General features: G+C 42.1%; 1 protein-coding gene across 1 annotated transcript in view; it reads right to left on the bottom strand.

The window, feature by feature from the left end:
- The window catches only part of LOC122560758 (sorting nexin-8-like), a 37,849-nt gene that overhangs the window by 12,418 nt on the left and 7,001 nt on the right, over nt 1-18,430 (bottom strand). The window contains exons 2-8 of the mRNA XM_043711812.1: nt 17,812-17,939; nt 11,856-11,985; nt 10,875-11,053; nt 10,166-10,283; nt 7,476-7,597; nt 5,490-5,570; nt 4,223-4,383 (exon numbers count right to left, since the gene is read on the bottom strand). Of these exons, the coding sequence (XP_043567747.1) occupies nt 4,223-4,383; nt 5,490-5,570; nt 7,476-7,597; nt 10,166-10,283; nt 10,875-11,053; nt 11,856-11,985; nt 17,812-17,939 (919 nt within the window). The remainder of the gene's footprint in view (nt 1-4,222; nt 4,384-5,489; nt 5,571-7,475; nt 7,598-10,165; nt 10,284-10,874; nt 11,054-11,855; nt 11,986-17,811; nt 17,940-18,430) is intronic.

Raw genomic sequence — 18,430 nt, 5'->3', positions numbered from 1 at the left:
TAAATTCTTATCGAAATCAACAGTGAACCCAGCACTAATCTCTGCAGAACACAGCTGGTCACAGGGCTCCAGTCTGAAAAATAACCATCCACTATCACCCTCTGTCTCCTACTGTCAAGCCACTTTTGTATCCAACTGGCAAGCTTACCTCGAATCCCATGTGGACTAACTTTATTAATCAGTGGACAAGAACAAACCACGACAAGCAGACCAAACACAGTCAGAAACCCTAACCACCTTATCATACCAAGAAGTTTCAGAAATGACAGCCAGACTACTAAGACCCCTCTGAATCCTAGTAGCACACAAACCCACCAACACTCCCAAACAAAAACTAAAACTTAAAAGACCCAGTACAACCCACGGACAAAACCGTGGTTATGGGCAGCACGGTGGCACAGTGGTTAGCACTGCTGCCTCACAGCGCCAGAGACCCGGGTTCAATTCCCGCCTCAGGCGACTGACTGTGTGGAGTTTGCACGTTCTCCCCATGTCTGCGTGGGTTTCCTCCGGGTGCTTCGGTTTCCTCCCACAGTCCAAAGATGTGCAGGTCAGGTGAATTGGCCATGCTAAAATTGCCCGTAGTGTTAGGTAAGAGGTAAATGTAGGGGTATGGGTGGGTTGCGCTTCGGCGGGTCGGTGTGGACTTGTTGGGCCGAGGGGCCTGTTTCCACACTGTAATGTAATCTAAAAAAAAAACCAACGTCGTCTACAAAATTCCATGCAAGGACTGCCACAAACACTACATAGGACAAACAGGAAGAAAGTTAGCCACCAGGATACACGAACACCAGCTAGCCACAAAAAGACACGACCCTCTCTCCCTCATAGCACTACACACGGATGAAAAGAAACCACCATTTCGACTGGGATAGCAACAACACATCTGTCCTGGGACAGGCTAAGCAAAGACATACCAGAGAATTCCTAGAGGCCTGGCACTCCAACCACACGCCATAAACAAACACAGATCTAGATATCATCTATCAACCCCTCAGAAAACGAACAGGAAATGACATCACCACAAACCCCAGGAACCCCATCCAGGACAAAGATATAAATAGAAAGCAGGAGACAACAGCTTCGCCTCACTTGGAGGTCGCCACTGATGATGTTACCTAGCCAGGTAATGAAACGTCTGGATATCAAACCTACAGCTCAGCGAGCAAACCTACACCCTAAACCTCAACCTGAGCTACAAATCTTCACAAACCTTGCAATGTACCATGTGGAATGTTGTCAAAGGCTTTAATGAGGTCGATGTAGACAACAACTAATGCTCTTCCCTCAATTCTTTCGCACAAAACCATACTGTTTATCCCAGATCAGTCCTTGCCTCTCCAAATGCATGTAAATCCTTTCCAAATCCCCCTAGCAATTTATCCACCACCAATGTCAGAACTGAATGGCCGATAATTCCAGGCTTCTCTTTACACTTTTATAAATAAAGACACATTATTCATCCTCTGGCACCTCACTCATGGCTGAAGATACAAATACCTCTGGTTGGGCTCAACAACTTCTTCCCTAAATTCCCACAACCTGCGATACACCATCAAGTCCCAGAGATTTATCCAACTTTATGTTTAAGATCTTCAACAACTTCTCTTCTGTAAGATGAACTGTTTTCAAGATATCAATATTTATTTACCCGAGTTCCCTACCTCCATTTCTTTCTCCACAGAAACTGACACAAAATATTAATTTAGTATCGCTCCCATCTCCTGTGGTTCCAAATTGACAATCTGGTCTGTCTTTAAAAGGGCCCTAATCTCTCCCTTGTTTCTCTTTGCTCTTAATGTCCTTATAGAATTTCTTTGGATTATCCTTAATCTTAACTGCTAAAGTTATCTCATATCCCTGTCATGCCCTCCTGATTTCTCTCTTAAAAAGTCCCTGAAACGCCTTACACTCCAAGAGATTTACATGATGCCAGTTGTTTATCTCTAACATATGCCTCCTCCTCATTCCTGACTAGCGCATCAATATCTTTATTCATCCACTGTTTCCTATTCTTACTAGCCTTACGCTTCACTCTAACCCCCAGAACATAATGCATCTTAACTCTAGTTATCTCACTTTTCAAAGTCTCTCACTTGCCAGTATCCCTTTACCTGCGAAAATCTAATCAACTTTTGAAAGTTCCTGTCTCATACCATCAAAATTTGCCTTGCTCCAATTAAGAGTTTAACTTTTATACAAGGCCTATCCTTTTCCCTAACTATTTTTTAATTAATATAATGATGATCACTGGCCCCAAACTGCTCCCCCACTAATACTACAGTCACTTGCCCTGCCTTATTTCCCAAGAGAATGTCAAATGTTGCTCATTCTCTGATGGTACATCCACATACTGATAAAGAACATTTCTTTGAACACATTTAACAAATTCCTCAGCATCTCAGACCTTGACACTATGGCAAGTCCTAGTCTATGTTTAGCTAAGTTAAAATCCTCTCCTACTACAACCCTATTATTCTTACAGATATCTGCATATTTGCTTCTCAGTTTCCCATAGACTATTGGGGGGCCTATAGGTACAATCCTATTTGGTGATCAGGCCCTTCTTATTTCAAAGTTCCACCCATTTGGCATTATTAGACAATCCCTCAGAAATATTCTCCAGGTACAGCAGTAATGCTTTTCCCAGTCAAAAATGCCACTAGCCCACCTATCTTGCCATCCTTTCTATCCTTCTTGTACCATCTAAACTCTGGTACATTGAGCTACTAGTCCTGTCCTCCCCACCCCAAGGAATGGTTCTGTAATAGCTCTGATGTCCCAGTCCCATGTTCCCATCCACAAGGGTACTAATAAATTCTATCCTTGCCAATGATACTGAAATCCCACAGAAAAGTAGAAATTGGTCACTAGTATGACTGTACAGGCTATGAATAATTGGTAAAGCTTGTGTATTTAACAAGGGGTTCGCTTTAAAACTAATTCTTTGGCTGTAAGTGCTTTAAGACATTGCAAGTTTGTGAAAGGAGCTTAAACCTTGCAAGTTTGTTCTTATCTTAATAAGCAGAAAACACATGCTAAACTCCAAGACAATTTAATCTTGTTTGTCACTTGAAAACAGTGCATGCAGTCCCATATTGTCAGCTTCAGTTAGTATCCTCAGCCTGCAGGAGATTGAATTCTGTCAGCACAAAAATTTCCTGCAATAAAGCACCAGAAGTATTTCTCCACTTTAATTCATGATGGCCCCTGGACTTCTCCTGGGGAATGCAGGCAGTTGCTATTTTGAGTCTCATTCAGTCACTGACCCTATAACTTGACGCTTTCTGTATAATTCCACGCCTGTGAAAACAAGCAAACTACAGCTGTTTCCAATCATACAGTTGCCAGGCAAAAAAACATTCTGTCTCTTGCTTTCTCTCCCTTTCACCCTCTATCTTGCACTTCACTGGTACATATTGCCTTTTGAATTCCTGAAAATTAATTCTTCTCGCTCCTTCACTGAACAGAATTCTGTTCAATACTTATGTAATTTGCAAATGGTGATTGCTATTGCTATGTATTACTTGAAACCTAGTTGAGCCAACAGCTTCCAAAATATAATCACTATAAGTTTTCATTATCAAAGTCCACCCACAAAAAGTTTTCAATGCCTCATTGTGCATGATGTCCCCCATACCCAGCTGAAAACGATACATTTTAAGTTGACTTCATTTTCTTCTGTACTTTTCCTCACCTTTCTTATCCAATGTCTTTGAACTGAACTGCTCCATTAAACTGTCACCAAATGCAGTCAGCTCAATATTTCCCTCTCTCCACACAGAACTACATCATACCCTTCTGCTCAACACTGCAAGAATATGGAGTGACTGATTTCAATACTGAACTCCATGACAAAAAAAGGTGTATCACTACCCATCCAGATTAACCTTGACAAAAATACTTCCAGAGGTGAGTGGTGAGATTGAGTAGGGGAAAGAAAGAGAGACAGCAAGAAAGAGAAAGCTACGAAAATACACAGAGCTCTCCTACTAAGCTGAGAGAAAGGTGAAAAAGAACAAAAAAAAAGCACCTTGGCCCATCCCCAAATCCAAGCAGAGCTGTAGAGGGGCACAAATAAGGAAGAGTACATGACACAGGGATTAGCAAGTTTGACAAAAACAAATCTTAAAGTTGTTCAAAATTCCAGACACAGGTCCACAGCATCAGGCAACCAGGTTGTGACAAAACAATCTACATTGTGGAAAGTCTGAACACTTGCCTCAGCTCCTTCCCAAACAGCAGGAGATCGGTGGCATTCTCGGCAGATCTGTTTGCCATTCTCTCTGCTCGGTCCCTTAGCTTATGGAAGCTGTTATAGATGTTTCGAATCAGCTCTCTACTGGCACCAAACTGAGCCTGAATATCAGGAGGAAGTAGTTCCTGCATTTTACATGGGTTTGGGTGGGGTGTAAGAAGAAAATTGTTTACATAAACAATTGAACATGTGGAATTTATGCACCAGTAATTATTGTCTTTTCCTTCATTCACACAATTGCTGCTGGACACCTCCTTCCTTGAAGTGAGCAACTGCAGAGTGTCAAACACAATTGGCATATTGTGTTTATAAACTTGAGTTCCAGAGACTCGAGCACAGAATCTAAATTGACACACTCATCTTAGCAGAAAGTGAGGACTGCAGATGCTGGAGATCAGAGCTGAAAATGTGTTGCTGGAAAAGCGCAGCAGGTCAGGCAGCATCCAAGGAACAGGAGAATCGACGTTTCGGGCATAAGCCCTTCCTGAGGGCTTATGCCCGAAACGTCAATTCTCCTGTTCCTTGGATGCTGTCTGACCTGCTGCGCTTTTCCAACAACACATTTTCAACACTCAGCATCACATAATCATAGCTGTCTGAAATCTAGCCTGGCAGCAGCATGTAAGCATTATTCAAAAAGCAGAGCAGCCCCCACCCGCACCCCCGTGACCTGTCCAAAATACTTATCCCATAACCAACATTGAAACAGGTGGTTTAGTTATTTCTTTAAAAGACATATGGAAACCTCCTTTTCCCAAAACACCAATTTAAAATTCCTTAAGGAGATAAAGGTTTACATTATGTCATGATGTTACATAATATGAAACAAAGACATGCAAATGTTTTTGAGGGACAGATTAGCCACAGTTTAATTGGACATCAGAACAGGTTCAAGGTACTGAAAAGTTGACTTCTGTTCTTATGCACCATCTGGAGCCCCCATATTCAAAACCACAGTACAGATCCTTTCATGTCACTCAATAAAAGTTGTTCAACAGGGTATAATGCACTCCCTCAATAGATCTGTCGCCAACAATTCTTAATGTTAGATTCCAGAATGTTCTCTGCAGACTACTCAAATATAGAACATGATCAATAATTATATTTTAAGTTGCTTTGCAAGAGGACACAACTATCAATGAAACCCTTCTGACAGTACCATTAATACATACAGCATCAACAATTAGCCAAATAAATATTTAACTTCCAACAGCAGAGCTCCAATCATTACCTTGGCTGTTGTTGCGATTTCACATGTCATAAACTCATCACCAACTCCTCGCAAAGATTCTCGAATCTTATTTTGAATATCCTTAATCAAAACAAAAAGCAAAAAACCTTTACAATCCTATTTTAAGGACAGGGACAATCTTAAATTAATTTTTACTTCATAGTCAGGATGTGTCTGGCAAGGCCAGCACTTATTGCTCCTCCTAGTTAATAGCAGACACCAACAGTTTCAAAGAGTGTGACTCAGTTGGACATTTTGGATGGTAGTTAAGAGTGGGCCCCATTGACAGGGAACAAGAGTCACAAATCAGTTTTCTGTCTTGGTGGCTCTTGTGTCCTTTAGGAAATCTTTTTCCTGAAAGGACACAAGAGCCACCAAGATAGAAAACTAATTTACTATAAAATTTAAAAAGGACATTAGAAAACATCTAGTCATCAGCAACACTCATTAATTGTTGGCGTATCATGTTTTAACACACAAGAAATTATTCTTAATGTTATCTCGTCATTGAGTGAAAAGGCGACTATATTCCTTAGGGTAGTGACTTAGGCTCAGACATCTTCAGCTGTTTCAATGACCCTCCTGTTATCCTAATGTCAGAAGTGGGAATGTTTGCCAATGATTGCACAATGTTCAGCACCATTTGCAATACCGCAGATACTGGAAAAATCCGCATTAAAATGTAGCAAGACCTGGACAATAAAGGCTTGAGTTAAGAAATGGAAAGTAACATTTTCACCAGGCAAATGCCAGGCAATGACCATCTTAAATAAGAGTGAATGTCACCATTGCACCTTGACATTCAATGGTATTACCATTACTGAATCAACCACCAGCAACATCGTGGGGTTACCATTGACCAGAAACTCAACTGGACTAGCTATATAAATGCAATGGCTAGGAATACTTCCCAGAGTAACTCACCTCCCAAATCCCCAAAGTTGGTCCAGCATGTATATGCTTAAGTCAAGAATGAGATGGAATACTCCCCACTTGCCTGGATGACTTGCAGCTCCAATAACACAAGATATTTGGCACCATACAAGACAAAACAGCCTCGCTGATTGGTACCACATCCCAAACATAAATGCCCTCCACCCCTAACGCTCAGCAGCTTTGTGTACCATTTGCAAGATGCACTGCAGAAATTCACCAAGGCCCCTTAGGGGGCACCTTTAAAACCCACAATCACTACTACTTAGGAGACAGGCAACAATGGTCCCATGGGAACACCACCCCTGCAAGTCACTCACTATCCTGACTTGGAAATACATTACCATTGTCCTGACATCATTGGGACAAAGACCTGGAATTTCCTCCCTAACTTCACTGTGGGTCTCTCTGCCACAGTGGACTAGAATGCTCAAGGCAGCTCTCCAGCACTTTCTCAAGGGCAACTAGAGAGGGTAATAAATACTGACCAACCCATCAACACCTACGTCCCACAAATGAATAAAACAAGATTAATTACATGCAATGTTTTGTAGTCAAAATAACCATTTCACTATAAAGTGTAGACATCAAGGCCTTACAAAAATGTGTATTTTCTGTAAGACTGCATCGGTTATCGTTGATCTGAGAAACGCTCTCCCTTCTATCTCTTTCCATCCCACGTATCAGCGTAGCTAAAAATTGGACTATTTCAAAAGAGAAAGGCATCAGATCTATGATGAGCATTCACAGAGCATCTGTCCACCCACATTCTTCCACGCTACATACCCCAAAGGGAAATGTTTGACTTGGTTTCACTCAACAACTCTCCCATGAATGAGTTGAAATCGCAATTCAGCAATAAGGAGATTGGTAGAGAAAAAATTATTCCTGCATTCACCATTTTATATTACACACCACTCCCTCACTCCTCTGGATAGGAACCATTGTTCACTACTTGCTCAAACTCTCCAACCAGTCATTCAAAGAAAGGCTACTTGCATTTCAGAAATAACAAATCGATCAATCCAGGAAGTTAATCTACTGTATACGCACTGGACCATTGAAGCACAGGAAGATATTGAGAAGCTCATCTTCAGAGAAGAATGGGTGACGAGCCACCAGGTTAATAAAACGCTTTAGAGCACGTCGCCGAGACTCAATAAACTCACGGTCAGCTGAGTTGGAGTGGAGAGAAAAAGAGGGAATTGAAAACAGTTCAATGCATACAATAACACACATAAAAAAGCAGCCACATTACTAAAACCTCCAAACCGTTGTTATTTTAAAACAACCACTCCTACTAATGTATCAGTCTTCTGCCATTCTCGACAGCAAGCATTATTTCAAGTAACTGACCGGTCAATGTTCTGATCCAAGCCGATATTATTCATGGTCAAATCAGATCTCAGACTGAAACATAGTTTTTTAGATATTCATATTTTGTTGTTTGTTTATTTTTGATCAGGTGGCCTTTCACAAACACAAGCACAGAAGGTGGCTAATTTGGTTCAATAAATCAGAGGCTTTTACTCCTTTACAGTAATCTAGCCAGAAAAAAAAATCCTTTAACACATCTACAGGACTTGTGTTGACTTCAATTCTCAGTCCTGAGAGTCTGGCAGCCCTTTCCCTGAGCTTTCATACGACTGAGTTTAGACCATCTCAGCTTCAAATAACCCCTTTAGAGTTTTAAGCCAACACTTCTGGTCTAGAATTTGTAATCTAGACTTCTTACAGTGAGATGGACGAAAATGAGGACTGCTGATGCTGGAGATCAAAGTTGAAAGTGTGGTGCTGGAAAAACACAGGTCAGGCAACTTCCAAGGAGCAGGAGAACCAACATTTCAGGCATTAACCCTTCATCAGGAATAAGCCTGTAAGCTGAGGTGGTGGTGAGATAAATGGGAGGGTGATGGGGCTGGGAGAGAATGTAGCTAAGAGTGCAATAAGTAGGTGGAGGTGGGGGTAATGGTGATAGGTTGGAGAAGAAGATGGAGCGGATAGGTGGGAAGAATGATGGACAGGTCATGAGGGCGTTGGCGAGTTGGAAGGTTGGAACTGGGATAGGGTGGGGGAGGGGAAATGAGGAAACTGGTGAAGTCCACATTGATGCCTTGGAGGGTCCCGAGACGGAAGATGAGGCGTTCTTCTTCCAGGTGTCGGGTGGTTAGGGAGTGGTGATGGAGGCGTCCCAGGACCCGCATGTCCTTGGCAGAATGGGAGGGGAGTTGAAGTGTTTGGTCATGGGGTGGTGGGGTTGGTTGGTGCGAATGTCCCGGTAATGTTCTCTGAAGCACTCTCCCCAATGTAGAGGAGACCGCATCAGGAGCAATGGACACAATAAATGACATGTGGGAGTGCAGGAAAAACTCTGATGGATGTGGAAGGCTCCTTTGTGCCTTGACGGAAAGAGAATAGGGGTGGGGAGAAATATATCTCTGGTGGTGGGGTCCGTTTGTAGGTGGCGAAAATGGCGGAGGATGATGCGATGTATATGGAGGTTGGTGGGGTGGAAGGTGAGGACCAGGGGGATTCTGTCCTTGTTGCAGCTGGAGGCGTAGGGTTCAAGGGGGGAGGTGCAGGAAGTGGATGAGATGCACAGGAGGGCAAAATATGGTCTTTGAAGAAGGAGGCCATCTGGTGTATGCTCTGTGGTGGAAGTGGTCCTCCTGGGGAGTAGATGCAGCAGAGTCAGAGGAATTGGGAATAAGGAATAGCGTTTTTACAGGAGGCAGAGTGGGAGGAGGTGTGGTTCAGGTAGCTGTGGGTTTGAGAGAGATGTCAGTGTTGAGTTGGTCACTGTTGATGGAGATGGAGGGGTCCAGGAAAGGGAGGGAGGTGTCAGAGATGGCCCAGATGAATTTAAGGTTGGGGTGGAAGATGTTGATGAAGTTGATGAACTGTTCAACCTTCTCATGGGAGGGCAAGGTGTTGCCAATACATCAATCATCAATGTAGCGGAGGAAAAGTGGGGAATAGTGCCAATGTAACTGCGGAAGATGGACAGTTCCACGCAACCAACAGACAGGCATAGCTGGGGCCAATACGGGTACCCATGGCTATCCTTTTCATCTGAAGGAAGTAGGAGGATTCAAAGGAGAAATTATTGAGGGTGAGGACCAGTTCAGCCAAACGAATGACAGTGTCAGTGGAAGGGTACTGGTGGGGACGCCAGGAGAGGAAGAAACAGAGGGCTCAGTGACCCTTGTCATGGCAGATAGAGGTGTATAGGGACTTAATGCCCATGGTTAAGATAAGGCATTGTGGGGGGGGCAAGAAAATTAAGTCTTGGAGGAGGTGGAGGAGCGTGGGTGGTGTTCTGAGCTTATATGTCCCACTCTCATTTATCTCACCAACCTTTCTGCTCACAGCCTCATTCCTGATGAAGGGTTTTTACCCAAAACATCGAATCTCCTGCTCCTCTGATGCTGCCTGACCTGCTGTGCTTTTCCAGCACCACACCCTCGACTTTTTATAGTGAGGTAACCTATTCCTTACCAGTCTAAAAACATCCCCTCTCTTCAGAAGAGACTGTCTTACTTTTCCAGCTCCAGCCAAGCCTCCTGCAAAACTAAAATGAGCTTTCCTCAAGCTATGAGTGTTTCCTACACCTGCTCTGAAGCATTAAAAACCACTTCAGAACTTTTTATCTGATCCCCAAAACATACACCAGAAGAAAATGCACACTTGGATAGACTTCAATTTCACAACTATATAACCATTTAGCCACACAATGCTTTTACCTCTTAGCATTCTTTTTGGCGGCAATGCTGGCACCATTCTATATGGGAACCGCTGGAGGAGCACTTCATGAAACACCACAAAATCATTGTATCGTCGATAAACAGATGACTTGAATCTCTGAAAGGAAATGCAACAAGGTGTCAAGGGTCAACATTCATATTGCAGTGAACCAATCAAGGTTAAATGAAAAACAAAAAAATTAAACAATCAGGCAAAAGTTCAGTTCACACCAAGCAAGTTTTTTAAAACGTACATTTAAACAGTGCCTTTAAAAGTAGCAAAATGTTGTAAGTCACGTCACATGTGTGATTCCACAAATGTTGATAAAAACATTGAGCCAGAGAAGACAAATGCTTGTTCAAAGAGGTAGGTTTTAAGGAGCTGTCTTAAAAGAAATGTTTAGGGAAGGAGTTCCAAATCTTACAGCCTAGACAGCTGAAGACACAACCATAAATGCTGGGACAAAGCAAGTCAGGGTGCACAAGAGGAAGAGATCATGGAGAGTTTAAGGAGGTTGCAGAGATAGGGACTGCAAAGACCATGGAGGGATTTGAATACAAGGGTGGAAATATTAAAATTGAAGCTTTGGTGGACCAGGAGTCTATGTAGGTATGAGGACACAGGAAGGAAGATTAAAGTTCACTGAAGAAGAGATCTAAGATATTCCAGAACAACACCATGAAGGATCAAGTCCTGAGCAAAACTCACCTGGCTGGAAAGTTCATACTCCACATGTTTTAGAAAGAGACCCTTCTTTTCTGGAATTAGTTCCACCTGCACCGTGTCAACATGCAGCAGATCTTGCAGAGTCATTGACAGGAGAATCGGATTCCCGTGAGTCTGCATCCGGATTGACTCTAGCTCACCCAACCGAGGTTTTGGATATTCTTGGGAAGAATTAGCTTATTAAAGAACACCATACAGAACGCAACCTACCCCACAATCTGACACTTCTCAACACCACTACAAGCTTGCGGATGAATTCCCAATAGATACTTCATTTCACTGCAATGTTTAAAACGACAAAATAAAAACCTCCTTCCCCTCAACTTAAGTTTTCCCCTGCTCAACACTTCCCTTTCTACATATGGGCGGCACGGTGGCACAGTGGTTAGCACTGCTGCCTCACAGCGCCTGAGACCCGGGTTCAATTCCCGCCTGAGGCGACTGACTGTGTGGAGTTTGCACGTTCTCCCCGTGTCTGCGTGGGTTTCCTCCGGGTGCTCCGGTTTCCTCCCACAGTCCAAAGATGTGCAGGTTAGGGAATTGGCCATGCTAAATTGCCCGTAGTGTTAGGTAAGGGGTAAATGTAGGGGCATGGGTGGGTTGCGCTTCGGCGGGTCTGTGTGGACTTGTTGGGCCGAAGGGCCTTTTTCCACGCTGAAATGTAAATGTAATCTAATCTAATCTAATCTAATCTAATCTATTCTATATGTTGTGGCTCAGCGGATAGCAGTCATGCCTCAGAAACAAGACAGTGGCTTCAAGTCCCTTTGCAGAGACTAGGACAACAGAAAAGCCATTACTCTGAATCAAGTACTGCACTGTTAGATGTGCTGTCCCAAGTGAGACATTAAACTACACTCTGAGCTAGTTCAGTTTAGGAAACCTGGTCGACATGGATGAGTTACGTAGAAGGGCCTGTTTCTGAGCCATATGACTCTATGACTCTAAGTAGATTCACTGTACCTTGTGTGATATTCTCTAGTAGTTTTGGAGAAGGCTGCTTTCCCTGCTGAGCTAGAGCAATCAACACCAAAGCTCTGTACAGGGCTGACTTTGTGATGGACTCTTCCTTGGATTCTACAATCTCAGCAATCTGGAAATACAGCATAAAGACATCACTTGTAGGAGAATATGCTTAGTCAATATGGGATCTAATTCTTCCAGCTCATCCACAATAAGATATTTTACAATAAAAAAGGTTAACGAAGTGAACATTGGTCCTGCAGAGAGAAATCTGGTGAATAAATAAGGAGATGACAGATAACTTGAAGGTATTTAGCATTAGCCTTTTCCTTAGGGAATATTTTTCCTACCTATTTCCCGATCTACTGCTTTTTCTGGAAGGGAGGGAGGAACTCAGGAAATGCAGAGGGGCGTGGGTGCACAGGTGCATGAATCGCAAAAGTATATCTTTAGATAAAGGGGCCCGAAATGCCTGTAAGGGTGACAGAGGCAGAGCAAGTAGCAAAGCAAATAGAATGTTATCATTTATTCCAAGGTGAACTGAGTATGAGAGTAGACTATACTTCAGACATACAGGGAATTGGTGAGGCCACACCTAATGTGAAGAATTAGTCTCCTTATTTCACGAAAGAATATAAATGGATTGGAAGCAGTTCAGAGGTTTACTCTATTAATAATTGGAATGGGCAGATAGACTACGCTTATATCCATTGGGGTTTAGAAGAAAAACAGGTGATATGACTGAAACATCCTGACGGGTCTTGACAAAGTAGAGTTGAAAAGGAATTTTCCTTCTTTGGAAAATCTATAAGTAGGGGTCATTGTTTAAAAATAAGGAATTACCCATTTAAGACTGTGATGAGAATTTGTCAAAGGGTCATAATTCTCTTCCTCAAAAGACAGCAAAAACAGTCTTTGACTGCTCTTCAGACACTGGAAGTAGATTTTTAGTAAACAAGGAAGGAACAGCTTTCCGGTTAGGAGGAAATGTGGAGTTATCAGATCAGTCATGATTTTATTGGATGGTGGAGCAGGTTCAAGGTGTTGAATGACCTACTCCAGCTCCAAGTCCTATGTCTGCATGTACCCCTCCAAAAAGCTAAATTATACCCATTAAACAAAAGAGTAAATTTTACCCATAAAATAACTTTTGCTGGGACGAGAGAAGGGCAAGTAATTATTTCATGCTCACTGAGTCAAAGTATTAGGGCTGGAAGTGGAACTAAGACCACAGTGCGAAGGAGAAGTAGGTCATTCAGCGCATCAGCCCAATGAGATCACAACTAATCTAATAATCCTCAAATCCACTTTCCTAACTTTACCCTATTACCTTTGATCCTTCACCAATGAATAATCTCTCAGCCTTGAATACACTTAACAATCCAGCCTCAGGAGCCCTCTGCACTGAAGAATTCCAGAGATTCACTTCTGAGAAAAGAAATTCCTCACCTGGCTTAAAATGACCGACCTCTTATTGAAATTATGCCCTTGGACCCGAGGTTTTCCCACTAATGAAAACAATCTGTGTCTATCCTGTCAAGTCCCCAAAGAACCTTGTATATTTCAATAAAGTTGCCTCATTCCAACTTTATCGAAATTCCAATGAGCATAGGCCCAACCTATTCAATTTCTCCTAAGACAGTCCTTCCAGATCCATTATTATCCTAGCAAACCTTCTCTGGACTGACAACAATGCCAGTGTATCTTTAGACAAAGGGGTCTGAAATGCCTGGTAGGGTGATAGAGGCAGAAACCCTCATTAGGGGGACCTAAGAGTTCAAGTATATAATTCTTTGAAGTTTGCATCACATATAGGTGGTTAAAAAAGCATTCAGCACACTTGCTTTCATTGCTTGGTTCTTTGAGCTTAGGTGCTGGGAAGTCATGTTGAGCTTGTACAGGACATTGGTGAGGCCTCTTCTGAAGTACTGTGTCCAGTTCTGGTTGCTCAGTTATAATAAGGATATTATTAAGCTAGAGAGGGTTCAAAAAAGACTTACCAGGATATTGCTGGGTATGGAAGGTTTAAGTTATAAAAAAAGGCTGGATAGGTTGGGTCTTTTCCCACTAGAGGTTTAAGCGAGACCTTATAATAGTTTATAAAATCATGACGGTTATGTATAGGGTTAATGCTAGGTGTCTTATCCTTAAGGTGGGAATTTCATGACTGGGGGATTTTTTTTTTAAGATGAGAAGAGGGATTTAAGAAAGACTGCGGGGCATTTTTTTTAAACACAGTGGGTACTTCATGTGTGGAATGAAATTCCTGAGGAAGTGGTGGATGTGGGCACAATTACAATATTTAAAAGACACTTCGATAAGTACATGAGTAGGAAAGGTTTGGAGGGATATGGACTAGGAGCAGGCAGGTGGTACTAGTTTAATTTGAGATTATGTTAAGCATGGACTGGTTGGACCAAAGGGTCTCTTTCCATGCTATATGATTCTATGACTCTATAAATACCTAGACGGTGCATTTGCAATACCTAGGCATGCAAGGCTATGGGGTGGAAAATGAGATTAGAATAGTTAGGTGGTTGATTTTGACCAGACTCTATTGACTGAAGGGACTTTTTCTGTGTTGTAGACCTCAAAGACTATTCACAGTAGTTCAGCTGTGATCTGACTCATACTTTGTATAGTTTTAACAAAATCTTCCTTCTTTTATACTCCATTCCCTTTGAAATAAAAGCCAATATCCCATTTCACTTCCCTATTACCCGCCGAACTTGGATGCTAGCTTTTTATGATTTATACACAAGGACTCACAAATCCTTCTGTTTTGTAGCTTTCTCCAGCCTTTCTCCATTTAAATAACATTCAGCTCCTCTATTTTTCCTATCAGAGTCCATACCTCTCATTTTTCCACATTATACTTCACTCCTCTAACTGCTGGTACCTTTTTCTTTTCCATGGTCCAAATAAATTAGTTATTTGTGGGAGCTTGCATGCAAACCAGCAATCATTTTTTTCTATAAAACAATATTTCAACAAGGAATCATTAACTTTGGAACATCCTGAGTACGTCAAAGGCACAACTCAATCCATGTTTTCTCTTTTTCTTTCCTTTCCTGTTCTATATTAGCACTGCACAGATTCCCCAAAAGATCAGAGAGTTTATTCAACAAGAAAGTAGTATACAGAAGTGAGATGCAAACCTCCTCCCTGCATTGAATCAGACAAACCCTGTGAAAAACTCTAATTAAAAGGGCAAACTATTTCCTGTGCTCTGGGAGGATAAAGGTAGTCATGGAACAGTAGGGTGAAGGGTGATTAATTAAATAGATGAATAAATAAGGACTGAACTCAACAAGACAGTAAAAGGGAGAAGTTGCTAAGAGAAAGGCAAAGCAATAGTTTACTTACGATCACCTCTTCAGATCGACAGAATGATCAGTGTTATCATTAAACGATTTCTATAGGACAATCCTTTCATGACATATTTCCTGTTCATCCAAATCTCCAGCAACAGCAATGCCAGGTGAAATACTTAACAATACTCAGTCCAAAGGTTGCTGGTCAATATTTTACACCAAGTACAATGAGTTAATCAATCCAATCTATGATCTCTTCCTACTTATTACAATACTACACTGTGACCAACATAATCAGTTAAACAGGAAAACACCAAACAGTCCACAATGTCAGAGGGAGAGGAAAATGATTACACAAGTTGAATTTCCCCACTTAACTGAACAGTTGGCAGTTTCACTTACAAAGAAGCAACTTAAAACACAAATAATTTGTTTGTCAAGTGTAACACAGCAGAGAAAGCCAAGCAGCTCAGACTTTTTAAAAAAGCTATGGTTAAGTCCCACACTCCCCTCTCCTTTCACCAATATACTGAATTGTTTTCCCCTTTAAAGTATTTATCCAATGCCCCTTCCAATGAGATGTCAAACAAGAGCTTGGATGTAAAGGTCCCATGGCACCATTTCAAAGAGTATGAAATTGCCATAAGCTATGGCCAACCTTTGTACAAACATATGAACAAGGAACAAGAATCAGCCACTTGGCCTTTTAAGCTAACTCCAGCATTCAGTAAGACCATGGCTGATCTGATTTTAACCTCAACTCTGCGTTCCTGCATTTGTTCGATATCAAGAATCTATTTAGATTAGATTAGATTAGATTACTTACAGTGTGGAAACAGGCCCTTCGGCCCAACAAGTCCACACCGACCCGCCGAAGCGTAACCCATCCATACCCCTACATTTACCCCTTTACCTAATACTACGGGCAATTTAGCATGGCCAATTCACCTGACTTGCACATCTTTGGACTGTGGGAGGAAACCGGAGCCCCCGGAGGAAACCCACGCAGACACGGGGAGAACATGCAAACTCCACACAGTCAGTCGCCTGAGGCGGGAATTGAACCCGGGTCTCTGGCGCTGTGAGGCAGCAGTGCTAACCACTGTGCCACCGTGCCGCCCACAATTTACTTCTATGTTAAAACATTTATAGATTCTCCATCCACTTCCTTGAGGAAGGGAATTCCAAACACACAATCCTCAAAAAAAATTTCCGCTTCACAGTCTTGTTGTTAAAATTATGTTGCCTAGTTACAGATTATCCCACAAGAGGAAACATCCACCTGGTCAAACCTCCTCAGGGTTTTATACTTTATTTAAGCCACCTTTGACTCTTCTAAACTAGAGGATACAGGTTTAACCTGCTTAGCATTTCTACATAAGGCAATCCACTCATTCCAAGTATTAGTCTCGCAAACCATCTCTGAACTTTTTCCAACACATTAACATCCTCCCACAAGAAACACTCTGCCAAACTGACAAGCAAGCAGAACAATAACGAAACACCACTGATATACTGATGTTAATTAAATTTATCAAAGAGCATTAGTGGCAAGTTCTGTCCCCAAAATTTCTAATAAGCTAATCCTTTGTTCATAAAAAAAGAGTTATGAAATTCTAAAGTGCCATCAAAAAGAAAGTCCAAAAAGAATTGGGATAAAACTGGGCAAAAATGTCAACAGTTTATATCATCAAACACCGAGTGCAATCGTCTTTAAAAATTGTTCCAATTCCCATAGAGGGCAAAAAGTTTCAAACATAAATTAAAATTCTCAGTGAATGACAAAGAATTAAGCTATCAAAGTAAGTCTTTTGCAGAATCAAACTTAAGTGTCAATGAAACAGATTTTAGATGGCAACTACAGAAAAGATATCACCCTAAATTTAACATCCAAAATTCCCACACGAGTGTCAAATTTCACTACTATCTGCAGAACTGAGATTTTGCAGGAAGAAGTCCAACAATGCTGCCATCAAGTTGGCCTTTCTCGTTTTCACCAAGTCATAAGATAGAGCTATCATCAAAATGACTTTCTCTCTATTTCGGGAGAAGCCCAAACAAAATATCAACAGTAAGGCATGACACTTCTGGCCACACCAGGAAAAAATTCACCAAATCCTTGGCTTACCATGGAATGTGTCTTTTTAACCAAAAGCCAGCTTTCCACCCATGCTTCTGCTTGGTAGCTCACAGACAAGAGACACACTTCTCTCTGCTGACTACATGAACTGCAGCCCCTTCTCTTTCTGAGATACTGTCACAAAATTTGAAGAATGATAATTTATCCAGCTAGCATAGTCTTGTCGTTGTCATTGGGCGTAAACATTTTACACTCACAGTACATCTCACATTGGTTCTTCCTATTCACATAGTAACTGAGCCAGCAAAGCTTGTTGTTGTCAAACAAGATTTGGAAAATGTCACATGACTTTCTTCATTACCCCATTTCACCTGAAAGAGACCATTGAAAACCATCCAATAAACTTCACATTCAGGACAATTTTTGTTTTCCCATCTTTCTAGTAAACCTCTCGGTAGAACACTGGTCAATCTTAGTACTGTAGGTTAAGCAATTATCTCCACAAAACAAACTCAAATATCTCCCACTGTGTGTCAGTTCTTACTGAGGAATTGTGCATTACCTGACTCTGTACAAGAGGTGGCAGCTCAGTCCTGTTCAACAGTTTATGAAAGTCACTTCTCCGTACGTGATCCTCATGTTTACAGCAAATAGCTTCATACACCTTTCGGTAATAGGGAGGAACATCACCTACCATAAGCAAAAGGATAACTTAAAAGACAGGAAGGTATGCTTTTGTAGAAAACTAAAAAAAAACTGCGGATGCTGGAAGTCAGATGCAAAAACAAATTGCTGGAAAAACTCAGCAGGTCGGGCAACATCAGTGGACAGAAAGCAGAATTAACATTTTGGGTCCAGTGCCCCTTCATCAGAACTGATTGTAGCTGGGAGATGCACATGCACGATACAAGGATGGGGTGAGAGGGGAAACGGGAGGAGGGGTCGATGTGCATGAGACCCAGGGTGGGAGAGCCAAAGCTGGAGGGGGAGCGTGGAGTCACACGCGCGCACGAGCCAGATCCGTGGCGAGGCTGCGGGGTCACATGAGTGCCCTCAGGCCAGATCCGGGGTGGGGGTGTGGGGTCACACACGTGTGCTCAGGCCAGATCCTGGGTGGGGGTGTGGAGAAATACACGTGCGCTCAGGCCAGATGCGGGGTGGGGGTGTGGGGTCACACGTGT

Source organism: Chiloscyllium plagiosum, chromosome 21 (genome assembly GCF_004010195.1).
Source record: "Chiloscyllium plagiosum isolate BGI_BamShark_2017 chromosome 21, ASM401019v2, whole genome shotgun sequence".
NCBI lineage: Eukaryota > Metazoa > Chordata > Chondrichthyes > Orectolobiformes > Hemiscylliidae > Chiloscyllium > Chiloscyllium plagiosum.
Note: the sequence above shows the minus strand (reverse complement) of the source record. Positions and strands in the feature narration are given on the sequence as shown.